The 24,526-nt window shown below is 55.3% G+C and overlaps 1 protein-coding gene across 4 annotated transcripts; it reads left to right on the top strand.

Moving 5' to 3' along the window:
• The first annotated feature begins 1,924 nt into the window (after positions 1-1,924).
• Positions 1,925-16,794, top strand: SLC4A3 (solute carrier family 4 member 3). Of its 4 annotated transcripts, none has more exons than XM_074313945.1 (23): positions 1,925-2,209; positions 2,965-3,108; positions 3,411-3,576; positions 4,182-4,465; positions 4,615-4,730; positions 5,138-5,337; positions 6,928-7,076; positions 7,235-7,415; positions 7,879-8,014; positions 8,300-8,483; positions 8,943-9,042; positions 9,503-9,687; positions 10,296-10,521; positions 10,702-10,920; positions 11,299-11,447; positions 11,638-11,832; positions 12,330-12,548; positions 12,877-12,966; positions 13,502-13,668; positions 14,133-14,386; positions 14,731-14,900; positions 15,070-15,243; positions 16,459-16,794. In XM_074313945.1, the coding sequence occupies exons 2-23, from the start codon at positions 3,058-3,060 to the stop codon at positions 16,534-16,536; spliced, it is 3,693 nt and encodes a 1,230-aa protein (XP_074170046.1). In that variant the 5' UTR covers positions 1,925-2,209; positions 2,965-3,057; the 3' UTR covers positions 16,537-16,794. The 4 variants fall into 4 exon arrangements, with proteins under 4 accessions (XP_074170046.1, XP_074170043.1, XP_074170038.1 ...); XM_074313942.1 differs by lacking the exon at positions 1,925-2,209 and adding an exon at positions 2,502-2,532; XM_074313937.1 differs by lacking the exon at positions 1,925-2,209 and adding an exon at positions 2,535-2,803.
• Positions 16,795-24,526: the final 7,732 nt, after the last annotated feature.

A 24,526-nucleotide genomic window follows, 5' to 3' on the forward strand; every position in this document is an offset into this window, starting at 1 on the left:
CTCTGAGTTGGGAGCAGACAGGGCGACCACACACACATTCTCTCTCTCTCTCTCTCTCTCTCTCTCTCTCTCTCTCTCACACACACACACACACACACACACACTGGCCATCCTTTGTGCACACAAGGGCACTCTTGTGCCAGGAATGAAGACCCCATTGGGAACATTCTAGGGACTGACAATCCCAGGTGCGCTGGAGGCAGGAGGACACAATGAAGAAGCCCCACCCAGGATGCCAGGAGGTGGGAGTGGGAATAATGAAGGCGAACGCTGACATCCGATAGGACGAGCTGCTTCGGAACAACTGCGGGCTGTCAGCATCTCTTCCACCTCCACCCTGAAAGGAGGGATGAACTTGGGTGCCTACGGATCCTTTGAGGGGACATTGCACTTCTGTCATCTCAGAGGCTAGGAGATAGAGGGAGGGGCTTACAAGGCTAGGGACCAAAGCTGCTGAGTGTGGGTAGGGTGGGAGAGTCTCTTGTCTGAGGGTCCAAGAACACTAGGACCTGTGCTCAGCATGCCCCCTGGGGAGGGGCAGGGCCGCAGAGGACGAGCAGAGTGGTTCCTGTAAGGCGTCAGTGTGCAGGGCCCGGTACACGAGGTCCCAGGTTGGCAGGACCCGCCAAAGGCTGTGTTGGAATTAAAGTAGCTGCTGTCTGACTTGATGGGGTAGGAGAGTGGCACTGGGGCCATGAGCAGCAAGCACCCAGATGTGGGAGGCAGACTGAAGATCAGACAGCCCTCCACAGCGTTCCTGCTGGGAAAGGCCCCAAGGCTCTTGCTTATCTCTGAGGAAGTGAAGGTTCTGCCCCAACCACACTCAAGGCAGACTTGGAACCGAATTGCCTGGCTTAGAGTGGCAAAGGACTGGGATGGCGTATTAGTGTGTGGGGCTGCCAGAGCAAAATTCCACAAACGGAGTGGCTTAAACAACAGAAATGTATTATCTCACGGTTCTGGAGGCTGGAAGCCTGAGATCGAGCTGTCGGCAGGGCCATGTTCCCTCTGCAGGCGCTCGGGGTGATTCTGTTCCAGGCCTCTCTCCCAGGTTCTGGTAGTTTCTTGGCTTGGGACAACATAACTCTAGTCTTCACATGGTGTTCTCCCTGAGTGTGTCTGCGTCCAAATTCTCCTTTTCATAAGGACACCAGTCATCTTGGAAAAGGAGCCACCCTACCCCAGTATGACCTCATCTTAACATCTGTAACTGTGCTATTTCCAAATAAGGCCACATTCAGAGGTACTGGAGATTAGGACTTCAACATATGAATCTTGGGGGGACACACTTCAACCCATAACAGATAGGTCTCACGTCTGAGGTTTGGGGCACAGTTCACATGCTCTGCTTACACACAGCTGGCTCCCACACTGGTGTCTTGTTTTACCCTCTCAATACCCTGTTGAGACAAGAGCATATCCTTTAGTGAAAGAGGCCTGCAGTGGTTAAATGGCTGTGGCTCAGACAGTCACCTTCCATGTACCAGTGATGCTGTGTTGGTGGCCTACTCTCCGCTGTGACCACGGCAGGTCAACAAGCCGACCTGAATCTCGGTTGTGGGAAGGCTGAGATGGGTCTGGAGAGCGCCTAGCACATAGTTGCTGGCATAAAGCAAAGTGAGGATTCAACACTCACTTGTTGCCCTGCCCCTCTCCCCATTGTGCGGCTCTGAATCTAGAAAATCTTCTTTTGGGTTGAGCCGAGACCCAGGTGAGGGCAGGGGTTGGAGAGGGTAATTACATGTCCAAGGTCGCAGGGTTAAACCTTTTCCCCACACCATCACGGCCAGCACCTTTCTCTCCCCCTGTAGGAGTTTTTTCCCCTCTCCTGGGCCTGGACAGTTCCACCTTGCCCTGCGCATCAGCTCCCTCCCCAGTTCTCCCTGCACATCCTCTTAAGTTTTCCTGAGGATTCTGGGAAGAGGCCTCAATGCATATTATCCAGGGCCAGGGGCCGTTATGCACATGGCCTTCCTCTAGGTGCCCAGTTTCAGCGAGACCCTGGACATTCAAATTGGGACCCAGTAGTTCCTTCCAAAGACCTTTGCTCTTGGAAAAGGAGATGTGACCTCAGGGAGTCGGGGCAGAGGAGAAGGAGATGTGGATGGAAACTGAGCCACAGAATCTGACAGCCGGTGGGAACTTTGGAATACTCCTATTCCAGGCCCGCTAGCTACAGGTGGAGAAGCGGAGGCCGGGGGAAGGGAAGGTAATGTACCAAGGTCAAATGTTGGGTGGTGCATGGCAGCAGAAGCCCGACATCTGGGGCTATATCGGGGAAGGTGGTGGGTGCTTCCCGGTGCTGTGAGCTCAGTTCCCAACGTTGGAGGGGCTTATCTTTGGAGGGGTCGCCTCAAGGGCTCTTGAGGGGAGGGAAGGCTAAAAACAAGTTGGGGGAGGGAATCTGGGGATTGTGGGACTGGAAGGCCGTGCCCCCGCCCCCAGCGATGCGTGGGGCACCCAGAGAAGGGGCTGGCGGGCAGGTGGGGTGCTGCCGGGCCCACGCGCGGGGGCCGAACCGGCTGGGGCGGGGTGAGTCACGGCCCGCCCGCTCCCATTGTGTGGCCCGGCGGCGGCGGCGGCGGCGGCGGCGGAGCTGCGGAGCCGAGCGCGAGGAGGTGGAGTCGCGGGCTGCGGGCTCTGGCGCCCACGTTCGCCTGACCGGCCCGGCTCGCCGCCGCCGCCGCCGCCGCGGGCGCCCCGCGGCCATCCTGCCCTGTGCGGCGACAGGCCCGGGAGCGAGGGCGGGGAGGAGATGGGGCGCGGCAGCCGGCCGGGGCCCCGCACGCTCCGGAGCCCCGAGGTACCGCAGGGCGGGGCGGGGCGCGGCGGGCCAGGGCCGGGCCCCAGGGTGTCCCGGGCGTGGCGGGGCCTCGGATGGGCGCTCTGGCAGGCGGGGGATCGGGCTCGGGGAGGGGGAGAGGGCGGCCGCGGGAGGATTCTGACCCCGCCCTCCTCCCCCAGGGCTTCCCACTAGGCCCCCGCAGCGCCCCCTTCTTCTCACCCGGGTCACGGATCCCTCAGTGAGCTAGAACCTCGCAAGCTGCCTCTCCGGCCATGGCCAACGGAGTGATCCCGCCGCCCGGGGGCGCCTCCCCCCTACCCCAGGTGACTGACGCGCAGGAGTTGGGGAGGGACCCCAAGGAGGAGAGGGATGGCCTCTGGCTGACCCTGGGACCCCCAGACCCAGGGATGGAGCTGGGCTGGGGGATATGGAAAAAGAGAGGGTATTTTGCTATTCTTCCAGGTCTGTTGCCCCCTCACCTCCCGAGCCCTGGGACCTGGGGAGAAGGGGCTGAAGAAGATGGAGGTTGCTGGTCTCCCCGCCCCCACCCAGGGCTTGGAGTTGGGGTGGGTGTGCGCGTGTTCATGGGTCAAGGTTCCTTAGGAGAGGCTGTCTGAGCCTGCAGGTCCGGGTGCCCTTGGAGGAGCCCCCTCTGAGTCCAGACATGGAGGAGGAGGATGATGACTTGGGCAAGACCTTGGCTGTGAGCAGGTTTGGGGATCTCATCAGCAAGCCCCCAGCCTGGGACCCTGAGAAGCCCAGCCGCAGCTACAGCGAGCGAGACTTTGAGTGTGGGTAGCTTGGGGACCCCTAGTGTGGCCGCCCTCACCACCATCACCTTCATTGCCACCATCACCGTGCTCTCCACTGGCTTGGTCACCCCAGTGCCATCTTGTGCTGGACGCTGTGCTGGACGCTGTGCTGGGCCACCATGCCATGTTAAGTCATCCTGCCTCACTCACCCATTGCCTGTCCACCTGCCAGGGGACCCGGGCCCCAGTCACAGGAGAGATGTAGGGAGATGGCCCTGAGGCCTCCCTCAGTGACCTTCGTCTTCCCCCAGGGTCTGTCATACCCCTGGCCCTGCTGCCTCTGCCTTCTCATCTCCCCTCCTTAGCTCTTCTGACTCTACTTTTCTTTGCTGTATCGTGCCCTCTCATTCCCCCACCCCTCTTTCATGACCACCCCTCTGCCATTACCATTCCCTCACTCTACCAGGCCTTACCAACGGCAGGACATGGACACAGGTGTTAGGGGGGGGGGGCGCCTGGCTCTGGAGGAAGGACTAGGGTGCCCTTGTTTGAGGCCTTGAGCTAGAATAAGGTGTGTGCCCCCAGGGTGATGTGGGATCCCTTTCTGCTGTGGGGGCCCCAACCGGCTCTCCTGCACCCCCCAGTTCATCGGCACACATCCCACCACACCCACCACCCGCTCTCGGTGCGCCTGCCTCCACCCCACAAGCTGCGGCGACTGCCCCCTGCCTCTGCCCGGCAAACCAGGAGGAAGAGGAAGAAGGAGAAAACCTCTGCTGCCCCCTCTGTGGGGACCCCTCCTATTCAGGAGGAAGGGGGAGCCGGGATGGAGGAGGAGGAAGAGGAGGAGGAAGAAGAGGAGGAGGAAGGGGAATCTGAGGCCGAGCCTGTGGGGCCCCCATCCTCAGGGTCCCCACAGAAAGCAAAGGTAGGGGTGTGTTCCTGAAGGAGGGCTGGCTTCTGGGGGAGGGGTGCAGAGAGGAGGGGAGGATGCGACAAGGGGCCTCGGTCAGGCTGAGCGGTGGGTTGGGGGCTGAGTTGGGGCAGGGGCCCAGGGCATGTCTGGTTTGTCCACAGTTCTCCATTGGAAGTGACGAGGATGACAGCCCTGGCCTCTCGGGGAGGGCTGCTTTCACCAAGCCCCTGCCCTCCAGGGGCTCTTGCTTTGACAAGAGCCCCCAGCACTCCGTCAGGTATTGACCTCTAACCCAGCCCAGAAGGGGTCCCAGGCTCCTTCCTGACCCTGGAGAGTGTGTCCAGCTCTGACCCCAGAGAAGAAGCAAGGAAGAGAGGGGCAGAGGAGGCAGAGTACACATGATTGACAAGGAGGAGAGAACCGGAGGACCAAGAGGGAAAGGAGTCCTTCAGGAGAGAGGGTGTCAGAGTGAAGAGGAGGATGGGAATTGAGAGGAAGGGGGACCAGCATGATGGGGACAGGATGTTGGAGGTGAGCTTCCTTCTCTGCCCAGGAAAGCCTATGTTTAGTGCCCAGAGGGCCACTGTAGGCCCTGCCCCAAGCTGGAGGCAAAGGAGCCCCCTAACATGGCCATCTCCATTGTGGTTCCCTATCAAGTCCAAGGCTGTCATATTGCCTCCTCAGCTCTCCCAGCCCCCGGGCCCGGGCCTCCAGAGTCAATGGGGAGAAGAGCCGTCCCTGGAGCCCATCAGCCAGCTATGATCTGCGGGAGCGACTATGCCCAGGCAGTGCCCTGGGCAGCCTAGGTGGCCCAGAGCAGCAGGTGCCCACTGATGAGGCAGAGGCCCAGATGCTGGGCTCCGCAGACCTGGACGACATGAAGAGTGAGTGACACCCAGTGGCAGCCCCCGTGGCCCAGTCCCATGCACACTGAGCCTGGGAGGGCGTTGGAGGGGCTCTGTGCTCTCCCCACCCAAGGCTGAAGCCCCTCTGCGGTATCCCTGTCTTCTGGAATGTGGCCACTGATGAGGAGCTCACTTCCTCCCCAAGCCACCTCTCTGGTTGCTGGAGCTGAGATTTCCCTTTGCGACACCTCTGACCTTCCGTCCTGATTCTGTCCTCTGAGTCACCCCCGGAATAAGGCAGCCCCCCTTCCACATGATGTTTGGAGAATCATTATATCCTCCCCTCCCCCAAGACTCCTCTTCTCAGGGCCGACTCTTTACCCCTTCAAACCAGCCCCCTGAGTTTGAGCCACTCTGCCAGGCCCTGCTTCTCCCTATGTTGGGCCCCCTCCCATCGCACCACTCTTGGCCAGACCTGGCTGTGATCTCGGCACATTCTTTCCATCTTATCAGCGCCATGGTTTCTGTGCCACCTGTCATCACCCATGGGGCTCTGTGCCCAGGCCAGGGACATCGCTGACCCACCCTCCTCCCTCTTGGAACCACAGTTGTGGGCGGGGGTGGGGAGGAGGGCTTTGAGCTCAGTACGTCATGGAAAGTTGCCAGGGCCCGAGGACAGGGACAGGAACAATCCGATGGCAGCAACAGTGGTAGTGGCAGGATGGGGGGGGGGGGTCAAAGGGAGGACGTGTTTACAGATCCAGGGTATTGGGTTGGAAGCAGCTGGGAGCAGGCCTGGGGACGTGGGTAGTCGGGGGCGAAGGCCCAGCCGTTTCCAGCTCTGGTTGGACACAGACCACTGCTGTCCAGGCTCCTACCTCTTCTGATAGCCGGGGCTCTGGGAGGGAGCAGGCGCTGAGGCCTTGGCTGTCGGGGGAATGCTGAGTCTGCTGGAGGAGGTCACAGGGCCCAATGGGACACTGAGCCCTGAGCCCCGGGATGCCGAGGGCCAGGGCGCTGGGAGGGCTCCCTCTCCCAGCCCTCGAGACTCGCTGGCCTCAGAGGACTTAGAGATGTTCATGCTGGACCTTGAGGACGGTGACCTGTGGGAGTCCACCCGGGGCCATCTGAGCCCCATGGCAGGGGGACCAGCTTGTGAGTAACTGGGCTGCTGGCCTTTTCCCCATCTGCTTGCTTGGAAGGGGTAGGCAGGGAGGAAGGGAGAGAGGCTCTGCCTGATTCTGCCCGGATTTGTACCTATGGGGTTAGACGTGGGTGCCAAGAGAGGGCTCAGGGAAAGTGCGGGGGGAGGAGGGGGCTGGGGCCTGGCGACTTGATGTGGATCGTGGCACTCCAATGTGAGAGGCAGTGGCCGTGGCAGGGACTGCCTTTTCACTGTGGCTTGGCTAGTGGTGCCCTCTGTGACTTTGAGCTAGTTCTTCCTCCTCTCTGGGCCCCAGTCTCTGAAAATAGCCGCATTGAACAAGGTGGTCCTGTTGGCAAGGCCCCTGGGTGACTGTGGCACCCACCAAGTGGACTGGCTGGGCAGAGAGGGGTCTGGAGAGGCTGGTCATGACCCCGAGGCCCCAAGCGGGACCCCTGGGACTGCCAAGCCCGCCTTCTCTGCAGGTCACCGGCTGGAGGACAACCCTGGCATGCGTCGGCACCTAGTGAAGAAGCCATCTCGGACACAGGGCGGCAGGGGCAGTCCTGGCGGCACGGCTCCCATCCTGCGCAGGAAGAAGAAGAAGAAGAAGCTGGACCGGAGGCCTCACGAGGTACAGGACCCGAGGCGGTGGGCCTGCAGCTTCCCCTTGCCTCTCCTCCCCAGAGCGTCCCTTTCCCTTCCTCCCCGCCTTGCCCTGCTGCCATGTTCCCGAGACAGCTGGTCCTACCTGGTTGACCCCCAGACTCTCACCCTTGGCACCCACCCCAGGTGTTCGTGGAGCTGAACGAGCTGATGCTGGACCGCAGCCAGGATCCCCACTGGCGGGAGACGGCCCGTTGGATCAAGTTTGAAGAGGATGTGGAGGAAGAGACAGAGCGCTGGGGAAAGCCCCACGTGGCCTCCCTGTCCTTCCGCAGCCTCCTGGAACTCAGGAGGACCATCGCCCATGGTAGGGACCCACAGACGGCCCTGGGGCTGCATGCCCTCTTCCTAGACCGCAAGGCCCGTGCCAGGCTGCCTGGCTCCCGGGGACCACTTCTTGGAGTCCTGGGGCCGGCTAAGGACTGGTTGCCACTTTGGGGATGTGGAGTCCAACTGCCTGCACAGTCGTAGGCTCTGAGGGGCAGGGCTGTGCTCCTGGTACCTGGCATTATACCTGGGGCATAGTAGGTATCAGTCGACATGGAGTAAAGCAACAAATGACTCCCTTCCCTGGGTGAGGAGCGGCCGTGCCCTCATTCCTCTGGCTGGGCTATGGCCACAGGAAACTGTATCTGCCTGGGTGTGTCGGGCGCTTGGCCCACCCAGTACATTTGCCTGCCCTGGGGGAGCAAGGCAGCTGGGTGGAGGGGCAGCGTTTTCCTATCTGATGGGACCATGTCCCTCCCCCCCGCCCCCGACTGTGCCCCCAGGAGCTGCACTCCTGGACCTGGAGCAGACCACTCTGCCAGGCATCGCACATCTTGTGGTGGAGACCATGATTGTGTCCGACCAGATCCGGCCAGAGGACAGGGCCAGTGTCCTGCGTACCCTGCTATTGAAGCACAGGTGCCAGGGTGGGGTGCCCGGGAGGGGGCCTCCTGATTCAGCTGCCCTTCCAGGAGCACAGACTCTCCTGCATGACTCTCCAGCTTCTGCTTCGATAACCTCAAGTGATGGCGAGCTCATTCCTGATTCATCTTTGGACAGCACCGGCTATTAGAAAGTTCTTTCTTACACCGAGGCAGTGGGATAGAGGCCCTGACCCTCCATGTCTCACTTCCTGATGACCTCAGTCCACCAAGGGCTGGCCTCTCCTCTTAACCGGCCTTGCCCCCTCTGCCCTCTCCCCAGCCATCCCAACGATGACAAAGACAGTGGCTTCTTTCCCCGAAACACGTCCAGCTCCAGCGTGAACTCAGTCCTGGGCAATCACCACCCCACCCCGAGCCATGGCCCTGATGGGGCGGTTCCTACCATGGCCGATGACCTGGGGGAGCCAGCCCCACTCTGGCCTCATGACCCGGATGCTAAGGAGGTCAGTCACCTTGTGCTTTGACCTGGGCCGGGGGGACTGAGGGGGCTTCCAGTTTCAGCGGAAACCACTGACGGCTTCATTGAGTGGGTTAGGGAGGTGGGATGCCTGGCACTATACTAGGCATGTGGGGGGACCTACAGGGGACGTGCACAAGGGACGCCTACTCTGGAGAAATAGAAGGTTTAAATGGGGTGATGTGGCTGATACAGGGGAGCCATTTAAACAACAAGATAAGGCTGAGGTGGTTGTGGGGGGCTTGGGGAAAGGGTCTAGGTTCTATGCTGGTCCCCTCCTGATGGGGGCACATCACCAACAGCCCCTACCCTGGCTGGGGTGGGAGAAAGCAGGGCCCGCATCCAGGGGTTGGAGGACAGAGTCCAGGGCTAGAGCTAGAGAAGGGAGAGGCCTGCCACGGCCTCCCGTCTGGGTCCCAGCCCTATTCCAGTTCTGCGTCCTCAGAAGCCCCTGCACATGCCTGGGGGAGATGGTCACCGGGGGAAAAGCCTGAAGCTGCTGGAGAAGATCCCCGAAGACGCTGAGGCTACTGTGGTGCTCGTGGGTAAGGAGGGCTCCTGTGCTGGGGGCAGGGGCCCCAGGGGGGTGCCTCCACTGTGGTCTGCTTGTCTTGAGCTCTGGCCTGCAGGCTGCCTCTTCCATCCTTACCCAGGCCCTCATCTGCCTTTCTTCTTCCTCACAACCAGTCTTGCCCCCAGCCCTTTGTTCCCCAGTCCTCTGCCTGCCTCCCTTCCACTTTTCTGCTGTCTTGGACAATGCTAGTCCATATCGCTCCTTTGTGAGAATTAGAAAAAGCACTCCTTCCTTAAGACCCTGAATTTCCATCTGTTGGTCAGTTGTGACAAATATACAAACATATAAAGGAATCAGTCTCCTTTAGACTGGGGTTTCTTTATGCAGTGCACTACCTGCTCCACTGTACATGGTGGCCTGAGAAGTCCCCTCCAGGGCCTGCCTTGACCTCTCCCCTTTGCCCAGCGCCCTGTACCTCGCTTTCTCCCCAGGCTGTGTGCCTTTCCTAGAGCAGCCAGCAGCAGCTTTTGTGCGACTGAGTGAGGCTGTACTGCTGGAGTCTGTGCTTGAGGTCCCGGTGCCGGTTCGCTTCCTCTTCGTGATGCTGGGTCCCCGCCACACCAGCACTGACTATCATGAGCTTGGGCGCTCCATTGCCACCCTCATGTCTGACAAGGTTGGTCCTGCAGCCCATGGGCTGGGCACTCTAGGCCTGTTCCCCTGAGCCCTCCCTCCTTGTTCCCTGTCCCTCTCACTGCCCCCAGGGTGCCCCAAGGCCCTGCTGGGTGGAGGCAGTGCTTTGGAGTGGCGGAGAGGGCTGTTGGCTGAGGGGAGAAAAGAGAGCCCTTCACAGCTGGGACTGGGACGGGGAGGTGGATGCAGGGGGAGAAGCAGCCCAGACCCCCACGTTTTGGATATGACATGAGATTTGAATGGGAGGGCTGGATGTGTTGGTCTTTGCTATGGCTTCTCCTGGGCTTTCTAGCCAGGGGTGATGGTCGAAATCCTTACCAACCTACAGCGCATGGGCGCTCTGGTATGCCAGGCATTACCCCTTTAGTTTCTGCATTGTGGAAAAGGCTAGAGGCTCCCAGGGGAACAGAGGGCACTCAGAGGGGGCAGTGTTCAGGACTGTGGCTGCTGGCTGGCCAGCAGGGCTGTGAGTCATAATTTTGACAACTGGCCTGGACCTGGGTATGTAGCTGAACGTCCCAACACCCCCTTCCTGAAGCCCCCTTCCAGGGGTTCCCTGGACCCCCTCAGCCCCTGCCTTCCTGCCCTCAGCTGTTTCATGAGGCTGCCTACCAAGCAGACGACCGGCAGGACCTCCTGAGTGCCATCAGCGAGTTCCTGGACGGCAGCATTGTGATCCCCCCGTCGGAGGTGGAGGGCCGGGACCTGCTACGCTCCGTGGCTGCCTTCCAGCGAGAGCTGCTGAGGAAGCGACGGGAACGCGAACAGACCAAAGTTGACATGACCACCCGGGGAGGCTATGTGGCCCCTGGGAAAGGTCAGACTCTTTGGACCCCAGACCCCCCTCACTCCCCCACAGCTCCTAAGACTGTGACCCCAGCCCTGTCCTGACTCCCAGAGGCCTGTCTGTGGCTTCCACTCTGCCCAGGCTGGGAAGGATTGAGCACGTCCAAGCAGGAGGGGTGGTCTGGGCTCCAGCAGCCCCTTGTTTCCCCAGAGCTGTCAGTGGAGTTGGGGGGCTCGGAGGCAACCCCTGAAGATGACCCCCTGCTGCGGACTGGCTCAGTGTTTGGGGGGCTTATCCGGGATGTGAAGCGCCGGTACCCGCACTACCCAAGTGACCTGCGCGACGCCCTGCACACCCAGTGTGTGGCAGCCGTGCTCTTCATCTACTTTGCTGCCCTCAGCCCGGCCATCACCTTTGGGGGGCTGCTAGGTGAGAGGGCAGGGAGGAGAGCTGAGGGGGCTCAGCGGCACCTGCATGGTTTCTGGGTCGGAATGTTCCAGTGCTCAGCTTCGGGCCTGATGGGTGACGGTATAACCATCTTGAGCTGCTGGGTCGTGGAATTCTAGTGATCATTTTTGGGGTCACTTTTCGGGATCACTTATAAAGTGAGAAGGGGTGGGGGATCCTGTGATCACCTTGAGGGGCTGGTGATGAGGGGGCAGAAGGGATAGCACTAATGGGGGGCCCTATCGCTCTGGGCAGCTGCTCCATTCTTTTGGGGTCCTTAGGTTAGGGAAAGCTAGATAAGGAAGAGGGGCCAGGTGCGCGCCAGGCCAGGGCCATCCCACTGACCCTTGCGCGCCCTAGGTGAGAAGACGGAGGGGTTGATGGGTGTGTCCGAGCTGATCGTGTCCACGGCTGTGCTTGGAGTCCTCTTCTCTCTGCTGGGGGCCCAGCCACTGCTTGTGGTTGGCTTCTCAGGGCCTCTGCTGGTCTTCGAAGAAGCCTTCTTCAAGGTGACAGCCCGGCCCTTCCCCTCCCCAGGCATCACCTGCCCCCCACTCCCCAGTCCCTCAGCCAGGTGACAGGTCCCTGCTTTCTCTCCCTCCTTTCCCCTTGGAGTCCCCCTACCCCCAGCCCATCCTGTGGGGCCCTGATGTCCAGGGCAGACCCATGCGGTAACCACCCCTCCCTCCTGGCCACCAGTTCTGCCAAGCCCAGGACCTGGAATACCTCACCGGCCGGGTGTGGGTTGGCCTCTGGCTGGTGGTCTTCGTCCTTGCCCTGGTGGCCGCTGAGGGCAGCTTCCTGGTCCGCTACATCTCGCCTTTCACCCAGGAGATCTTTGCCTTCCTGATCTCTTTCATTTTCATCTATGAGACCTTCCATAAGCTGTACAAGGTGGAGGTCCAGAGAGGTCTGGGGGTGGGGGGTGGGGTGCAGATGGGGGCTGGGCAGTGCCCAGGGAGGGCATGGGAGGGAGCGGCATGGAGGATTGGGTCAGAGGGGACAAAGAGGGCCTCTGTTGGGTGTGGGCGTGGGGGATTGGGGACACCCTGTATTAGGTCTGAGCTGAAGGGGAGCGAACCAAACCCGTAGAGTATCGGTCAGAACTGCAGGACTCACCTGCACAGGTATGTGAAAGAGTGGGCATTGTTAGCACTATGGGGCTGGGTGTCCTTGGGTCATCTTTTGTACAGTGTGTGTGTGTGTGTGTGTGTTGAGAGAGAGAGAGAGAGAGAGAGAGAGAGAGAGAGAGAGAGAGAGGATGTCCAGTGTTACTACTGCCTGGTCAGGTATGTGAGGGGGTAGGTCTTTCCCTTGCAGGTGTACTGATGGTGATGCAATCAGGGTCACCTGGCCAGGTGAGTGCTAGGGCAACCTTATAACCCACACAGGTGTTCATGGAGCACCCACTGCTGCCATTCTACCCCCCTGAGGGGGCACTGGAGGCTGGGCTGGACCTGAATGGGAGCGCCTTGTCCCCCACTGAGGGGCCGCCAGGCCCGAGGAACCAGCCCAACACGGCTCTGCTGTCCCTCATCCTCATGCTCGGGACCTTTCTCATTGCCTTCTTCCTACGCAAGTTCAGGAACAGCCGCTTCCTGGGAGGCAAGGTGCGTGGCTGCTGGGAGCAGGGCCTGTAGAGTCCCTGTGAGACACTCATTCCTGCTGTCACTGCCAGGCTGCACTCCAGAGAAGGGGTGCTCCCTTCTTCTAGTCAACCCATGGACCTAAACCACGTCTGTGTAGTCTCACCCCATCAGAAGCCTCAGAGAAGTCTAATCAGGAGAGGAGTGCCTGTCTGGGCTGGGCTGGCACCATGGGGTTTAAAGGGACAGGTTGGGGAATTTCTGGCACCAGCTCAGACCCCAGAGTGGTCAGGGGTAAGAAGCCCCATGTTAGTCTCCTGACCCTTACCTCCACCTCTGCTCCCTTCTCAAGGCTCGCCGCATCATCGGCGATTTCGGCATCCCCATCTCCATTCTGGTGATGGTCCTGGTGGATTACTCCATCACAGATACCTACACACAGGTGAGTGAACTCCGACTCTTTCTGGCAGCTGGTTCTCACCCCAGGGCTTCGAGAGGCGAGCTATGCCATATCTCCATTGCCCTAGCAGCTAAGATCAGGGCTGGAACCCAGCTTTCCTAGTGGAGTGGCAGTGACCTGCTGGGGCCACACAGATGGGTGGGCAGGGCCTTGCAGAAGCTGCCACATAGTCCAGCTGAGGAGGCCACCAGGGGGCTGAGGCCATGTGTGACCCTTAGTCAAGAATCTTAGAGGAGCAGGTATGGGGCTGGGGGCAGAATGATAGGTGTCCCCACAGCAGGTCTTCTGGCAGCTCTGGGGATCGGGGAGAAGGTATGCCATGTCTGTTTTATACTGGACCCTTGTGGGGACAGCGATTTTGGAGGATGCAAAACTAATTTCCCCCAAGCCTGTTCACACCCAAATTCCCTGGAGTCCTGGTGTTGGGGACATACAGCTTGGTGGGAGCAGCTGCTGCATGGGTTCCTAGCATGGGGTGGCAGTGTCCCTGAACCCTGTCTTCCTTGTGGCCATGCAGAAGCTGACCGTGCCCACGGGGCTCTCGGTGACCTCCCCCCATAAGCGTACATGGTTCATCCCGCCCTTGGGCAGTGCCCGTCCTTTCCCGCCCTGGATGATGGTGGCAGCCTCTGTCCCCGCCCTCCTGGTCCTCATCCTGATCTTCATGGAGACACAAATCACTGCGTGAGAGGGCTGAGGGGGACCCTGGGCAGAGGAGTGGGGAGTGGCGGGATTGGCAGCAAGGGTGGGTACATGCCCCTGGGACACAGTTTCCCTTTGGTGCTTTAACATGATCTCTGTTGCCACCACCATTTGCAGCGTGGCACTTGATAGTTCTCAGAACAGCGGCAGTATGTCCTTTCACCCTGTGATGCTCACATGTATCTCATTTTGGTTAAAACACAGTAAAGTGGTGAGATCTGGCGTCTGGCTCTTGTGGTGTTTTAAACATCCGCAGTATAGGAATTTGGCTCAAATTTGCTTAAATGTGAGAACTTCAATTTAGGAACTTGAAAGAGGAAGCTGGCAGGTCCTGGGGAGAGCTCTTTGGAGAGCTCTGCACGTGCTTCCCCTACTAGCCGGTCCCTGCTGTGTGTGCCTGGCCTGCCCGCCCAGCTACTCAGCCCCCTTCCGTCCTCTCCCTGCAGGCTCATTGTCAGCCAGAAGGCGCGGAGGCTGCTCAAAGGCTCCGGCTTCCACCTGGACCTGCTGCTGATTGGCTCCCTGGGCGGGCTCTGCGGGCTGTTTGGGTTGCCCTGGCTCACAGCTGCCACTGTCCGCTCAGTCACCCACGTCAACGCCCTGACTGTTATGCGCACTGCCATTGCGCCTGGCGACAAGCCCCAGATCCAGGAGGTGCGGGAGCAGCGCGTCACCGGCGTGCTCATTGCCAGCCTCGTGGGTGAGAACGTCCACCTTCCAAGGCCCTGGCCATCACCCCACAGACTTGCCTTCTTGGACCCCAAGGCTTTAAATCAAGTCTCTATTCCAGGCTTGGCCCAGTTTTCTTCTGAATCTCCAAATTCAGCCTGTCTGGCCCCTGCCCTGCCCCCCAAACCTGCTTCTTGACCTTCCATGAACCCTTTTCTGGTTCTCTGTCCTGCTCCATCTTCTCCATCTCCACTCTTCTCGTGGTGATGAGGCCCAGTTCCTCTGTTGGATGGTCCAGGTCCCCTTCCCCTCCAGGCCTGCCCATCCTTACAGGGCTGTTCGAGGGGTCAGGTAGGTCTGTGTCACCTCCTCCAGGCCTGTCCATTGTCATGGGGTCTGTGCTGCGCCGGATCCCATTGGCCGTGCTCTTTGGGATTTTCCTGTACATGGGGGTCACGTCGCTGTCTGGTATCCAGCTGTCCCAGCGTCTGTTGCTCATCTTCATGCCAGCAAAACACCATCCTGAGCAGCCCTACGTGACCAAGGTAGGTCCAGGAAGCATGGAGATGGGGAGATGGGGTGAAGGGGACGGGGTCTGAGGGGTTCCTGGGCCAGAGATGGATAGGATGGCTATGAAGATAAGTTGGGACCTGGAGAGCTGAGTCTCCAGAGATACGGGTAGGAGTGTGGTGAGACCCGATGCCCGTTCCCCAGGTGAAGACGTGGCGGATGCACCTGTTCACTTGCATCCAGCTGGGCTGCATCGCACTGCTCTGGGTGGTCAAGTCCACGGCGGCCTCGCTCGCCTTTCCCTTCCTGCTGCTGCTCACAGTGCCTCTGAGGCGTTGCCTTCTGCCCCGGCTCTTCCAGGACAGGGAGCTGCAGGCGGTAAGGGATAGTGCTTGGGGCCGTATCAAGGTGGACGGGCTTGGAGTCAGGGAGACCTGGGTTCCAATCTCTGCTGCACCACCTGTGTAGTTATGTGACAAGTCGCCTAACTTTCTGAAATCTTTTTTTCATCTGTATGATGGGGCTAATAACAGAGTCCATTTTACGGGATTGTTGTGAGGATTAAACAGTAATCCAGGTAAAGCACTGAGTAGATGGTGGCTGCTGTACACAGCTGGTCAGGTTGTGTATTGAACGAAAGCACTTAGCTGAGGGATGAGTGGGGGTGGGGTGGTGCTGAAATTCATCCTGAGCCCTATTTTTGTCATCTAGAGGAAGGGATATCTTTTTGCAAATCGTTCACCCAAACATGATCTACAGACATGACACAGGAACTAGGAGTGGCCCCCGGAAAGTATTGTGGCTGCTCGCTCATGGGTAGAAATACAGAAGGAAGCTTTATTAAAGTAAGAGGAGGGTCGGCTGGGCAGAGTCTGCTGGAGACTGCTGCCCGAGTCTTTGTTTCATCTGAAGTTTTATATTTTCTAACCAGGATGTAAATTGCTTCGGCCTGTAATGAAATCTGTTACGTTCGGCTTTGTCCGTTATGGTGGGGGAAGATGTGGTGGTTAAACTGTCTGCAACCTTTGCATTTGTCATGTAGATTTAAATTGGAACCAGGAGTGGATCCCATACAGGTGTAAAAAAACCTCTCCCAAGTCTCAGGGCCTGGCATGCAAGGCCAAAGTAAATAGAAACATTAAAACTGGTATGCATAGTAAATGTATAGTAAACAGACTCATTAGGTGTGATGGTGGTGGTGGGGTAAAAGGCAAAGAAAAGAAAGGAAAGTTTTCAAAAAGTCACCAGCTAAATTACACTTGTTAAATCAAGTTATATCAGAGGTCCAAATCTCGAAATAGAAAATTTAGTGCCACCATCACAGCCCTCTTCCCGTTTTATCAGAAAGTATTTCATAGTGGTAGCTGCAATCATCATTATTATTACTGGGAGGTCTCACTGGGGGTGGAGTGATGGAGTGACCAGAAGGTTTTGGCCTGAGGGAAGTGCTTAATCTGGGGTCCTGGTCCCTGCAGACAGTGAGGCCGGGAAGGGTCCAGGAGCAGTGAGGGCTGCTGGCCAGGGGAGGAGCTGGAGAACCGGAGGGTGCGAGTCCGCTTCCCTGCCTCTCCCGACCTTCTGCTCCTTCTGCAGCTGGACTCGGAAGATGCTGAACCAAACTTCGATGAGGATGGCCAGGATGAGTACAATGAGCTCCACATGCCTGTGTGATCCTCCAACGTGGTGCCCCTCAGAGACCCTGACACCTTAGTGACCGACACCTGGGCCCCTGTCAGAGCCCAGCTCCAGGGCCAGCGGGCTCCTCATGACCCAGAGACATGCCTGGAACCACTACTGATGCCACGGCCCGAGGGGCCCCCTGACTCTGCCTGGGGCTCTGACCTTGTCTCACCCAGGCCCTTTCACATACCAGACTGGCACAGGCGTTGAACTCATTATAACCACACTCCTTGTCTTGTGTCTGCCTCACTTTCTTGGTTCCATGTCTTGGTGTCTCAGGTCATACTTATCCATCTAGAATTGGAAGAACTGGAAGAATTAATTCTGTTTTCAGGGCCATCAAAACAGGAGAGGTTTGAGGCAAGGACAGAATTCTTTGGGGAAAGGGGTAGAATCAAGACCACAGAAGGTCAGAGCTGGGCCTTATCATCACCCCTTTGAGCCCCCTCAAGTGCAGCTGAGGAGCAGGGGAGGCTCAAGGTTGGGCTCAAGGTCACATGCCTTTAATCCTGCCCCAGTTTAGAAGGGAGAGGGTGGGGGAGGAGAGAAGAAGGGGGTTGCTCTGCTTCAGCACTAGGGAAATCAGAGCTTGCCCAATGGCTGTGGAGCTACAGAGCAGAATAGCACCTTTATGCTCTTTTCCTGATCTGTGGCATTCCAAGGAGCAGGGACAGTAGCCCAATCCCCTAGACGCCAGGGTGGTGCTGGATTTGGGGTCCCTGGACCATTTTAGTCTCCCGGCTTAAAGAGAGGCAGTCCTGGGATTCCTGAGGCCACTCCTTGTGCAACAGTCTGTTATGCCAGAAATAACCTGGAGGCCTTAAGGGTGCAAACTGGGAGCCCTTTGCGTCACAGTTGCTAGGCAACCGCCAGCGTGGTGGAGCTGCTCGTGTCTGCGTTGCCTTCTGGTGGCCGCTCTCTTACACTGCGGTCTCTGCCCCAACTGGGCAGGGGTAACACTGCCACCTGGTGGACCCGCTGTGCTTAAAGATCCCATTCAAGCACATTCAGTTCCTGGTTGGGACAGACACTAGGAGGGCGGGAGAGGTTCGTGGAGTTCCACAGCCCTGGTCGGCTGTGAGCATCCAGAGCGGGGATCCGTCGGCCCCACGTGAGCCATATCCTCTGCAGTCGGCCCTACTTCCTTATCCTTTTCCCAGTTTCCTCCCAGGTATTCAGGCCAACAGCTAGAGCCCTGTAGCTGGTCAGGAGAGAAGGGGCCGACTGCTGTGAAGCTGTTTTTGGTCGTGTTTATAGAGATGCGCCCTTCCACCTGTCCCAGATTATCGTCACCCGGGTTTAAGCATTTCATTCCAGTCGCCCTGACTCCCTCGGTCTCTGGCATCACGATGGTCTCTAACAGTATCTGGCCTCTGACAGAGTCCCTTGGCCTAAGTGAGGACAAAATCCCTTTTCCCTGAGATTGCCAAGGCCAGGGGGAATTTCAGAGGAACTTTGCCAAGGAGTAAAGCAAAGGCCAAAGGTCAAATGCAAAAACCAACAGCACAGATGTGTGCAGAGCAGATTCCAAATGCAGAGATGGCAGGGGCCACACAGACAGGCTTGGTTGAGAAGCTTGCATGCAGAACTTCGTTCCTTTCTCGAACCCTCTGTTAAGTTGCCTCATTCCCCCTGGGCCTCAGTGTGGGCACGCTCCCCTGTTTGAAAGGAACCACATGTTCCTGAACCCCTGAGAGGAAGAGGCGACCTGAACCAGAGTGGCTCTGCTCATCATTGGACATGCCTTGTGTCAGTCATCTCTGCTTGGCAGGTAGTTGAGAACTGTGGGTATTCCTCAACTGGAAAATGAGAAATAAGAAGGTGGGGGTTTTGAAACAGGAAATGAGACCTGGTCCTGGCTGGTTTGTCAGGGCTGCCTCTAGTATAATTAGGCCCTGAAGCCTCAGAACAATAGGTGAAAAAATTTCAGTGAAAGGTAGAACCAGACATGACCTCTGGCTAGTGAACATGTCACTCAATGTGAAGGCCCTTAGGCCACAAATAAGACCTAAGAGCCTGGAGCCTTTGAAGACCACCACCATTCCCACCCTCCTTTACCCTCCGCCCCATCCCCCCCAACCCCAAGGGAAGGTAGCTGCAGTTTAGTTAAGTACCGGAGGCCAGAGTTGGCCAAAACATGCTGGGCTGGGCCTGGTTAGGGGAGAGTCTCACCCAGGGTGGGGGCTGGGGGCCTGTGGAGGCTCTGAGAGGACCGAAAGGGCTGCAGCAACCCAAAACCTTGCTAGGGATGGGTACTTTGAGGGATGGGAGAGGAAAGGAGTATCAGCAGGAACCAGGTTGGGCATGGAAGGGAGAAAGACAAGGGATGATGGGACAGTGGCAAACCCATAGATAGGCAACTGGCCTGGCATTGGGTCTGGGCAATCACAGATCATTTCATTTGGAGATACTTGGAGTTTGTCCCAAAGTCATTTGTAGCCCCTGTGTTTCCTCTGACTTCACTGATGCTCCAACCTTATCCTTCTGGGGGGCTGAGCAGCTTGATGGATGTCTTCTTCCAGCTGTAGAGAGGAATGAGTGGAGGGGAACCTCATCTGGCCCTGGTGGCACAAATCTGGCGGACCATGGGAAGGTTAGAGGCCATGGTATTTTTGAGTGACAGTCCCCACGGCCATCTGCTTTAGACTGGAAGCAACTTGACAAATGTGCAAGGTGGCACAGCATTCTTCCAATAAGGAGGCTAGCAGGTCCATTGCCATCTTACCCCTCCCGTTACGCTTTTCTGAGTGGGGTTATGGCCACATCTTGGCCAGCTGCCCAGAGCTTTCATTATCCTTGGACAAGTTCAAGCCCACTTCAGGCCCAGAGAAGTGCTAACTCATTCTTCTACTTTGAGCAAAGAGGGCGGCTGGCATTTCCTTGTTCCACGCTGAGGATTTAGCTCACTTGAGACGTCCGATGCCCTCGTGAATGCGTCTGGCTGTCAGAGCTCACAGACCATCTGCCTGGATTCCCCGGGGCCCCTCCTTCAGGGCACAGAACCTGGCAATAATGTGTTCTGTTTGGCAGCCTGTGTGACAGCTCTTCTTGTATTATATCAGGTGACTCAAATAATGATCATGCCTGTTGACACTTCCAGCTCACCAAGGGAATTCTGAGCAGCAATTAAAGGGCAAAACAACTCAAGGGCACACGTGCCAAATGCTGCCCATACAGCTGGTGTGTAAGCTATGGCTGAAAACCATAGTAAAACAGGTTCTGGACAAGCACCGAACAGTGGATTGATCCAATGTGGCAAATAGGAAGCCCAAAGTGAGGGATTTGGTTTCCAGATATCGAATTGTCTGAGAGAGAACCTGATTGCTTCTCACCACTTGTCCAAAGTGCAAACTCCAATATTTGTAGGGTTTATGTTCCAGAATGAAGATTTAATATTTGAGAACTCTGCTGGTTTTTTTTTCTTTTTTTTTTTCACTTTAGTTGGAAATATTTCTTTTTATTAAACAACTCTTTATCAAGTGCTGACTAAGTAGATCTGGGGACCTGGAGCAGAAGCAAGGGGCTCCCAGGATAGGGCTGCCAGGTCTGTGCGAGGTGAGGGACAGAGAGGAGGTGGGGCACAGCTGGAGATGGAACGGGTTGGGAGCTGCTGGGCTGATGTGGCAGAGAGAAGGGGCCACTGAGGAGCGTGCAAGACGAGACTTTGATTTGAGGCTCTCTCAGCATGCCCGCCATGGCACCTCTCCCACTGCACTCCTGTGGCTTGTACTTGTTTGTCTCCTAGGAACAAAAAACACCAGTGCTTGGTCATAGGGGTGCATGGAGGGCATAGGAGTGAGCAGGTGGCAGAGAAAGAAGGGCCATGAGGTCAAGATGCTGCCACATTTAGGATCCAGTGAAAGCCAAGGGTGAAACCAGGAGAACTTTTAAAGAATTCTGGAAATGTTTTGATGTTCATGTTTGGTAGTTTCAATTACAGCCATCACTTTTTCTGTGTTTGTTCAAAATAATATCCTCAAAACCCAAAGACCACTGTGGGTTTCCTTCCGAGCCAGCTGGAGGGAGAGATGGTGGCGATTCTGCATTCTAGGCTGATGAGTAGACAGTGGTAGGTGGGAAAGAGAAAGTGCCATCAGAGGCCCCAGGAGCCATAGGAGACAAGATGAGGGTGGATGGGGAGCCTGAGAGATGGTGCTGGGACTCGAGCCAGCCGGAGGGCCCGTGTTCCATCTTAGCTGTCTGTTCCTGTTTCTCCAGTGGTTCTTTAAAATGCTAATGATGGAGGGCCAGAGCAGCTTTTTCATTCTGGCTTTTGGAGGGCCCATCGTGTACAGGGCTTTTTTGTAAGAATTTTCCCCAAAGATGGGACCCCTGGAGGCCTCCGTTCTGCCCCGTTTTCTCTCCTCCAGCCTCTGCTCTCTGGGGCACAGACCTACCCCCCATTCCCACTGTAGCTGAAAGTCATTTGTTATTATCACTGTCCCTTAGTATGGAAATACAAATACATGGTACGTATATTTATTTTGGAAAGGGCAGGAATCATGCCTATTTCTATTCTGTTTATCAAGCAACCAAAGGGCTGTACATAGCACACCCTAAGTTTGGGCTGGTTGGTTGGGGCTGTGACCCATGAACTCTTTCCTGGATTTGCTGACTTGACTCTCATTAAGGGCATTGAAGTTGAGTGGCCAGAACAGGCTGGGAATTGGGAGTCCTGGGTTCTAGCACTAGCTGGCGACTTTGGTTATGTCCCCTCATCCTTTTGGGAGATTAGGGGTTTGGCTCCAGGGCCTCTTATGTGAACCGTCTTCTTCCAACAGACCTCGACCACTGCAGTGCCTGCTCCTAGAAGGGTGGGAAGCCGGAGGCTTTAGTGCCATGATAACTCCCAAACAACCCCTGGGCGAAATTACTAAGCTTTAGAATTTTTTCCTTAGCCTCCCAGGTGGAAGGGAGCATAGATCTTGGGGGAGCTCACTTTTCCTTTCTCAGGGGAATTAGAAAGTCAAGGACCACAGGGGGTGAGGTAGGGTGTGGTGGTGGGGCTGAGCAATGACCTTGGAGAATGACTTTGGGAGTCATGACTAAATAATCAGACAAAACTCCAAGCAATAATCAAAATTCAATTAGATAAAATTTTAATATCCATAAGAACTTCAGTTTCAAGGGATACAAAGCGTATGAAAAGAATGCAGGATTCTTTAGAGTTAGATGGAGAAATATATAGTTACATGCCTTAAGTGTCAAATAAATGCAAAATCAGGAGTGGGCCCTGGAGAAAGGTTATGGACGGTACTGTGGTTTGAAAACTAGTAATCAATCACTTGTATTTAAGGGAGCGATCTCCTCAGCCACCTCCATCTTTAAATTAGAATATTAGAGACAGGAGCTAGGGCCTGATTGGTCCATAGAGTCACCAATGAGGATCCAGTCAGCATTCACACAAAATCTCTCATTGATTAACAGCCTCAGTTAAAGAGAAGGAAATTATCTCCCTATGGGTAGACATTTTAGTAGCCCAGGAAAAATTAAACTTCAGCACACAAATGTTTAAAGGAATCAAAACTAGTTTTAATACAGATGGTCCTTGACTCACAATGGTTCAACTTACAAGTTTTTGTCTTTACAATGGTGCAAAGATGATACACATTCAGTAGCAACCAAATTTTGAATTTTGATCTTTTCTGGGCTAGCAATTAGCAGTTTCAATACTCTCTCATGAGGCTGGGAAGCAGCAGTGAGCCACAGCTCCCCGTCAAGCGCGTGATCGTGAGGATAAACAACTGATTACAGCGTGGTATTAAATGCATTTTGACTTAACGATATTTTCAACTTACAATGGGTTTATAGGGATTTCACCCCACTGTAAGTCAAAGAGTATCTGTATTTACAAGTTAAAAAAAATTGTGCATATGTTATTGTCTTTGCCTGTTCAGGCTGGCATAATAAAATACCATAGACTGGGTGGTTTATAAATAACAGAAATTTGTTTCTCATAGCTCTTGAGGCTGGAAAGTCCAAGCTCAAGGTGTTGCAGATTTGGTGCCTGGTGAGAGCATGCTTCTTAGTTCATAAACTGCCGTCTTCTGTCTGTGTCCTCATGGTGGAAGGGACAAAGGAGCTGTCTGGAGTCTCTTTTATTAGGGCACTAATCCTATTCATGGGGGCTCCACCCTCATGACTTAATCACCTCCCTAAAGCCCCACCGCCTACATACCATCACGTTGGGGGGGTTCAGATTTCAACATATGAGTTTTGGGGCAGGCACAAGCATTCAGCCCATGCCACTGATACATTATATACATGCAGTTTTAATGAGAATTTGTCTATTAGAATGATGGGCCACTCCTAACATTCTACTTTTTATGTTTGCACTTGAATAATTGATTGAGATGTGTGATTTTAAATCTTTCTAAGTTTACATAGAGATTGGAAAGTTAAGAGAATTTCAGCGTCACTGTTTTTTGTGTGCTTCATTTTAAAAATCTTTAAGAGTCATTTTAGTACTTGGGAAGGTTTCTTAGTCAGATGAAGTACTTAAAAAGGAATTGAATATATTAAATTTATAAATGCTGCTTAAAATGTTACAGAGGTTTAATTAACTAAGTGTATAAATGGGACTGAACATTAATCAAAAGCCCTCTCAAAGTGATTGTTAATATTTGCTAGACTTATACATAGGATAATAAGATTCCTAAGCTGATTTTAAAAGCTTAAGGAAGAGCCATAAATTTCTGAAACGATACATTTAATAAATCAAATACTAATTTTCAAGACCCAAGGAAAGCTATGGGTAGTCTTTTCTGTGCACAAAAGCCACCTTGAGGACTTAAAAACCTTTCCTTTAACCAGTGAGTGGGTCTTCAGTGGTGCAGGAGGGAGGAGGGTGAAGAGGGAGTGGAGAAGGGAAAATAAGATTTTTAGTGTCCCAGGTGTTGTCTCATTCTCAAGGTCAGGCTAGTTAGTGTGATACAATGCCAAACAGCTCATCTCACGGGGAGAGACTATAATTAAACCTATGCTCACCATGTGGGGAATCAGAATAGCTGATGAGGGTGTTTGGCAACTAAGATAGCATGTTAAGTCGTGATGGCTGTGGGCTCCTAAAAGCCCCTCTCAGCAAGCCCTTCTAGGTGGAGTTCCACTGCTCTGTTTGCTGCAAGTTATTCCTCAAATCATTTCCCCTGAGCAAGAATAAGGATGTTCCATGGTAGAGCCTGAGGTTTTTGTCTTCCAGAGTGGTTTGAGAGCCAATGGAATATGCACCCGTCAGAATTCTTATTTGCATCCAACAGAAGCCAGCTCTAGCCAGTTTTAGCAGAAATAAAGCTGTTGAAAAGCTACTCACAAAACCACTGGTAAAATCCAGCTCAGAAGCAGTATTAGCCAGAATTACTGTCAAAGATACGGAGTAGAAAAAGCTTGGAGAGAAAAAAGCTGCCACCACTGAGCATGAAATACCAGTTTGAGACCCTGGTGGTGGATGCCAACATGGGTATTGCTGCCATGTTGTTCCTGGAATGACTACCAGGAAGGTTTGCTACTATCCTGCCTCTCTGCATCACCAGCACTTAGTCCGAGGTCTCAGGTGGATGTGTCTGGGCAACTTATATCATGCACCTGTGCCCAAGCTGCAGGGAAGGCTGGGAAAGAGTATGTGATTTTTAAGATTCTGTGGTGGGCAGTGGGCTATGACTCTCTGAGACTCATAGCAGTGTTGTGTTGGAGCCATCTTACGAGAGCCCATTGTTAAAATTTCAGGGAATTGAGCCAATTGTTAAACACAACCACCATTAAAATGTAAGTTATAGTAGGTGCAGTTCTTCCTATTCCTCTTGAAAAGTATAACTAAAATCCTTGGGCATTATATATAAGAGAAACATAAAAAGACTCTCAAAAGAGGAGAGAAGGAGGCAGACCAGCTAGGGAATTTAGGACCTGAGGAATAATACATCAGTGAGTTTCTTGGGATTTTTTTTTTTTTCCTCATATTTCCCAGACTTGGAGCTGAAGAAGCTGG

Source organism: Rhinolophus sinicus, linkage group LG01, assembly GCF_036562045.2.
Source record: "Rhinolophus sinicus isolate RSC01 linkage group LG01, ASM3656204v1, whole genome shotgun sequence".
Lineage (NCBI taxonomy): Eukaryota > Metazoa > Chordata > Mammalia > Chiroptera > Rhinolophidae > Rhinolophus > Rhinolophus sinicus.

Excerpts from the sequence above, each read along its gene's own strand:
- SLC4A3 (XM_074313945.1), top strand. The coding sequence starts at position 3,058 with ATGGCCAACGGAGTGATCCCGCCGCCCGGGGGCGCCTCCCCCCTACCC. Across the intron at positions 5,338-6,927 it reads AGACCTGGACGACATGAAGA|GTCACCGGCTGGAGGACAAC; the intron begins GTGAGTGACACC and ends CCTTCTCTGCAG. Across the intron at positions 9,043-9,502 it reads GGCTACTGTGGTGCTCGTGG|GCTGTGTGCCTTTCCTAGAG; the intron begins GTAAGGAGGGCT and ends CTTTCTCCCCAG.